The 6,261-nt window shown below is 35.7% G+C and overlaps 2 protein-coding genes across 3 annotated transcripts; both read left to right on the forward strand.

Moving 5' to 3' along the window:
- Window positions 1-295: 295 nt before the first annotated feature.
- On the forward strand, window positions 296-1,753 carry LOC108986680 (protein NODULATION SIGNALING PATHWAY 2-like). Its single transcript, XM_018959377.2, has one exon. It carries the CDS (start codon window positions 296-298, stop codon window positions 1,751-1,753), a length of 1,458 nt encoding a protein of 485 aa, XP_018814922.2.
- Window positions 1,754-4,710: 2,957 nt separating this feature from the next.
- Window positions 4,711-5,655, forward strand: LOC108986681. Of its 2 annotated transcripts, none has more exons than XM_018959379.2 (2): window positions 4,711-5,236; window positions 5,359-5,655. In XM_018959379.2, the coding sequence occupies exons 1-2, from the start codon at window positions 5,002-5,004 to the stop codon at window positions 5,568-5,570; spliced, it is 447 nt and encodes a 148-aa protein (XP_018814924.2). In that variant the 5' UTR covers window positions 4,711-5,001; the 3' UTR covers window positions 5,571-5,655. The 2 variants fall into 2 exon arrangements, with proteins under 2 accessions (XP_018814924.2, XP_018814923.2); XM_018959378.2 differs by having other exon boundaries at window positions 4,713-5,236; window positions 5,356-5,655.
- Window positions 5,656-6,261: the final 606 nt, after the last annotated feature.

Raw genomic sequence — 6,261 nt, forward strand, 5'->3', positions numbered from 1 at the left:
AAGATTTTCAATGATTTCGTTTCTACAAATGATTAGATTGACAAATGAGACGATGAAAATATGATATTATCCATTTCAAATTATGAAACGGAGACATGCTGGTTTGGGATTAACTCTGTACTCACTAGTTTTATCTGTTGATATGTTTGGAAGGTTGAGTTTTCTAAGTACTCATGAAAACTTTTAGCTCTTATGTTCTGTTCCTTTTCTCTGCTCATCCTATTCCTATATATTCAAGTATAAACCACAGGTTGGAGTAACCTTCTAGTTCCTCTCTCTCTCTCCCATTAATGCAATGGAAAATGAGCAATTTTGTTTCCCCTTCAGCCCCAGCTACTACGACGGACTCCATGACGGTAGCTTGGAAACCTCCTACTCTCTCCAAACCGGAGATCCGTTCTCCCCAAACACCATGCAAGGCGGAATCTTTGCCTGTAGTGACATGGAAAGATTGTTCCAAACAGAGAGAGAGCTCGTGAATATCGATTCCATTTATCAAGACACGAGCGAAACACGACTTGAAGGTGTTGTAGAAACTGAATTGGGTTGTGAATTAAATCAGGATGAAGAAGAACAAGTGGGTGTTTTGACCGATGGAAATTCCCCTTTGAAGATAATTCAAGAAGATCAGTTGATGGAAGATAGCAGCTTAACTGATCTATTATTGATGGGAGCTGAAGCAGTAGAAGACCAAAACTGGCTTCTTGCTTCAACCATAATTGCAAAGCTCAACAATCTCCTACTTGATCGAGAAAACGGAGACAACTCATTTCACAAGTTGGCCATGTTCTTCACTCAAGGTCTCCATTATAGGACTACGAATACGACTGAAATGCACCATAAGCTTCTTTCTAGACAGATAAACACTACGGCTGCCTTTCAAATGCTCCAAGAACTCTCCCCTTGCGTGAAATTTGCACATTTCACAGCCAACCAAGCAATCCTTGAAGCCTCGCAAGGGGAAGGGGAGGTTCATGTCATTGACTTTGACATCATGGAGGGGATGCAATGGCCACCATTGATGGTTGATCTTGCAATGAGAAAGGATGCTTCCTTCAAAGTAACAGCAATCGTAGTGGACCAGGAAAATGCAGCTATTGTTCATCAGACAGGAAGAAGACTTAAAGAGTTTGCAGATTTGATCAATTTACCATTCACGTTGGATCAGATGGTGATGGAGAAAGAAGAAGATTTTGCTAGAATTAAAGTGGGTCGCACTCTGATAGCCAACTGTATGATGCATCGACTTCAAATGCAGACCAGAAGTTTCTCAACAGTCAACACTTTCTTGGCCGGGGTGAGCAGATTATCGCCGAAGATTGTTGTCTTAGTAGAAGAAGAGTTGTATAATTTTGCTAGAATCTCATCCATGTCATTTGTTGAGTTCTTCTGCGAGGCGCTTCGCCATTATGCTGCCTTTTCAGACTCACTGGCAATTAGTAGTTCTTGTGGTGGATACAAGTCTGAATTGAGACTAATAGAAAAAGAGTTTTTGGGGATTAGAATTTTAGATAGTTTAAGGCAGTTCCCTTATGAGGAGGAGAGAATGTTGTGGGGAAATGGCTTTGGCTACCTGAAGGGTTTTAAGCCAATCCCCATTAGTTTTTGTAATATTTCTCAGGCCAAGTACCTGGTCAGTCTCTTTAGCGGAGGGTACTGGGTAAAACATGAGAATTGCAGGCTGGCACTGTGCTGGAAGTCCAGGCCTTTAACAACAGCTTCCATTTGGGTGCCAAAATCAAAACCAAGGTGACAAGTTCAAGGCCACACTGCGTTTGTTTATCTGCAGAAGTATTCAGGGTTCTTGATGCAGGGTTGGTTACCTTATATATTATATATATGCTGCATAGTGCATGGCTGATCTACGTTGGAGTGGACATGAGACTGTCTATTTTGCTTTTCATTCAGACATTGTTGATGTGAAAATTGTAAACTTGTCATGTAGTTATCAGTTGTAACATGAAATATTTATATTCACTTCACAGATTTCTTACTTGGGTGAAGGTTGCACATGATGCATATAGGAGGTTTTATTTTTGAGCAAGTTCAACCTCGTCAGCAGTCACCCAAATCCACAATCTTGGGGTCAGAAGGAAGGAAGCTGTTTTTATTTTTTATTTTTTGTGAGAAAAAGTCATACTAGGCTTTTTTAAATTTGCATAGAACATTACAAGATGATTAATACAATCTGGAACCTTGTCCAGAAATACAGATTCACTAAGTAAATAAATTGCAGCATAGCTAAGAGATGAGCCACATGGTTAACATATCTTGGAACATAACAGAAGTCCCAACCTGAGAAGACAGACAACAAAGCAAGAACATCTTGTATAAGATGACCACAAGAGGAATTAATATATATAAACCACAAGCAGCTTTTATAAAGTTCACAACATTTTTGGCATCTCCCTCAAAAATCACTCTGTCAAAGACTCAAAGCCCAGCTCCATACAAAAAGGAATAGTTAAGAAAGCTCCAAAAGTCTCTGCAACTTGAGGCGTTGGATTTCCAAACTTACAAAGCTGCTTTGTAGCAATAACACTCCCATTGTCACCCCTTAGAATAATACCAATACCTATCTTCTTACTTTGATAATTCATAGCAATATCCCAATTTGCTTTTATAAAATTTGACAATGGGGGCTGCCAAACCTGAACAGGAACTTGCTCTTGTATTGTATTATGATATGAAGATTGAATATATAGATAGCTGGAACTCTTGCAAAGAGACATTAGCAATCTGAAATAGCTGAGAGAGATGCTGGAAAAAACCATCATACAAAAATTTATAACGTCTCAGTCATAAAATTCTAGCAATAACCAAGGATATATAATTCAAAGTCTGCAGTGTCTAAGTACTTTGCCATTTTGAGAACGAGGCTAGTAAAACTAATAATAGAGGTTAAGATATAAAATAAATAATAAAAATCTAATTTTTCTTATCAATTTAAATTTTTAAGATAAATGATGATTTCATATGGTATCAAAGTACAAATCATAAGTTCAAATCTTAACTCTACACTTTACCTTATTTAATAAAATATTTTTTGCGTTGAATTCACTTATTGAGGGAGAGTCTGACCTACACGTAAGAGAGAGTGTTAAGATATAAAATAAATAATAAAAATATAAATCTTTCCATCAGTTTAAATTTTTAGAATAAGTAGTGATTTCACCGAAAAAAATACTACAATTATGAAGCTTTTTACAACAAAAAGCCTACACATCCCTAGCAGAAGGGCATCCCAAAGAATACGTGGCACAGTTTCCACTTCAGTTGATACACTGGTAAGTAATTTATGAAGCAAACACACCTGATAGGGCAGGCACATATATTAATTTTGACTGCCGGCTGTAACAACAAATAAAAACGCTCATAAAATGCATCGAAATTGATTTTGATTGAAAACGAAGATGGAATTGAGAGAAGGAAAAGGTAGTGTTTGTTTGTATGGACAAAACGGGTGGTGGTCCCTGGAGAACCTGAAACCCAAGCAAAGAGTTTATAATTTAGAAGAAATATTTGGACTGATTATGGCGGTAAAACTTAATGTAAATATATATATATAAATGGGAGCTAGCTAGATTAATATTGGATATTAATTGTTCATTACAAAGAGCAATTTTACGCTAATTTCTCTTTGTTGTTCTTTAATTTTTTATCTTTTCGTTTGAATTTCAAAGTCGTAGGTTGTGTTTGGATGTTGAAGTGAGTTGAGTTGAGATAATAAAATATTGTTAGAATATTATTTTTTAATATTATTATTATTTTAGAATTTGAAAAAGTTGAATTATTTATCATATTTTATATTGAAATTTGAAAAAATTGTAATGATAAGTTGAGATGAGTTCGGGATCCAAACGAAGCCTGTCTTTAGTCCTTCGCCTCTTTAAGGTCAAAATCTTATAAGCTGGCCGCTAAGTTAGGTTTAGAATGAATTTTGAGGACTTACTTTCTAACATATAATGATCATCTTGAAGCTGGCCGTATTAATTAATTAAATTATTTATAATTTGGTTTTTAATCATGATCTCATGTTAGATGATCAAAAGCTGAATGAAGGAAGGCATCATTGCTAATAATTAGGTTGTCTTCCATATGCAAAGAAGACACGCTATATGTATATATAGAAGAAAAACAAGAACAGGATTTAATGGTTTATAATATTCTTCGTATTACAAACATTAAGGGCCCGTTTGAAATTAGTTAAATTAAAGCAAAAGCTAGTCAAGACGCCTTCATGTGGAATATTGCCATTCATGTGTAAGCAAAAACTGAGTCTGGTCTATTTAGGCTGCAATATTGAGAGTTTCTTGTAATTTTCTTACAAGTCTCTTGAGAACTTAGTAATTTATAGGCTACCATTCTTCTCTTTTGGTCGAAAAGAAAAGAAAATAATCATGTAGATTTTAGAATGTAGTACTTGTCATGTGTTGAAAGTTATCGTTTCGATTTTCAGCATTTAAGCTCTTGCAGTATCAAGACCTCCCAGGACACTGTGTTCTCATTAGGGACATGCAGTATCAAACGTGTCATACACGGATCCCGTATTCCCACAAGCATTTTTAATTCCCAGAACAAAAGTCTACTTTGGAGTCTAGGCCCCTTGACCCATTGATCAACTATATCGATATTCGTCTACGTTCTGGCTCTCCAAATACCCAGTGGCTACTTAATTAATTCGATGTGTCCAACACGTTCAAGGAAAAAACACAAAAGAAAAAGCAATTCATGAACAGTATCATGGTCTCTCTCTCCTTATTGCCCAACTTCCTCGTAATAGCTACCGAGGTTTGCTGCAATTAAACTATGCAGTTTATAAATAGGGTCGAGTTCATGATGTCAGTTGTACTTATGCATGGTAGCAGAAGCAATAAAAGAAATTAGCAGTAACCCTTTTCATGGCTTCCTTAACCACAGCTTGCCTATTGGCACTACTACTCACTGCTTCTCTATCTCTGCCCATGGAGATCACAGCAGTCCGTTTCCCATCTCCACAACATGGGATTCCTGCACCCCCTAAGAAACTCTCAATTCCATCCCCATCACCATTACCCACCATCTTTTCTCCACCTCAACCCCACCACAAATCTCAACCACCTCCAAAATGTGATGATGAAACTCCTCCTCCTCCTCCTCCGCCGCATCGCTCTGGCTCAAAGAGGGCACTGCCCCCGGGAAAGATGTACTATTTGCCTCCATTTCCAGGAATCTGATAAGATCCTGGATGAAAGCAGTAAGTCATATATATATATATATATAGTTATAGTTATAGCTATAAAATGGAACACATGAATAATCCATGCACGCATGAGAATATATGATCTCAACTGATGAGACGTTTCCTTTGTGCAGCAGGGATGCAAATATATGTGCATGTCAATTATATAATAAGCGTTCTTATACAAGCTAGAATAATGAAGGTGAAGGCGGTGGTTCTATCTGCAAGCTGTGTATACTTGCAGCTGCTGGCATGCTGCTGTGAAAAAGTTACAAAAACACAAGTTGCAAGGGAAGATCAGAGAAATGAAGTACTTTATATGCTAATTATAGGCTTATTGCTGTTGTGAAATAAGTTACAAAAACAAATGATACGATTGTTGTGTAAGCAGTGAAGAAGAGAAATAATTTAATAAAGATATATTGTTTTATATATATGCCACAGTGATGTTGTTAGTCTTCATCATGAGTCATTTGTTATAATAGTTGGTTAAAAAGGACTTTTCTCATGCTCCAGTTAATTAATTTGCAATATTTTTTTTTTCCTTTTCAGAAATGTTGCGAGAAAGCCTTTACACCTAACCAACATGTGTTTTGTTATTTTTGTATGCACTTTTATTTAAATATACACATATTTAAGTATTAAAATATAATGACAAAAATAACAAATCACATATTGATTAGATAGACGTGTGTGATGTAAGATTTTCATATAGAATTAATATTTTCTGTCTTTCTATCCAACCTATTAATTAATCATATATAGAGAACAAAATAGGATTTGGTTAAATAATTTTGCAGTCATACGCAAGCACCACGCATTTATTTTTAAAAAAATAATTAAATATAAGATGTACATAAAAAATATTAACTTTTTAATAATAGACCTCATTCTTTTTTAAAAAGAGTGTGCGATGCATGCACAATCCATAACTGTATCTATAGCATGACTCGGAGTTTTAAGATTACACAATATCATCATATTAAAAATGGATGGTTATGTGAGTAACTTAAATAATTTGACATCTTATATATGTTGGG

The sequence above is a fragment of the Juglans regia genome, chromosome 10, assembly GCF_001411555.2.
Source record: "Juglans regia cultivar Chandler chromosome 10, Walnut 2.0, whole genome shotgun sequence".
NCBI lineage: Eukaryota > Viridiplantae > Streptophyta > Magnoliopsida > Fagales > Juglandaceae > Juglans > Juglans regia.

Excerpts from the sequence above, each read along its gene's own strand:
- LOC108986680 (XM_018959377.2), top strand. The coding sequence starts at position 296 with ATGGAAAATGAGCAATTTTGTTTCCCCTTCAGCCCCAGCTACTACGAC.
- LOC108986681 (XM_018959378.2), top strand. The coding sequence starts at position 5,002 with ATGGGATTCCTGCACCCCCTAAGAAACTCTCAATTCCATCCCCATCAC. Across the intron at positions 5,237-5,355 it reads TAAGATCCTGGATGAAAGCA|CAGGGATGCAAATATATGTG; the intron begins GTAAGTCATATA and ends TCCTTTGTGCAG.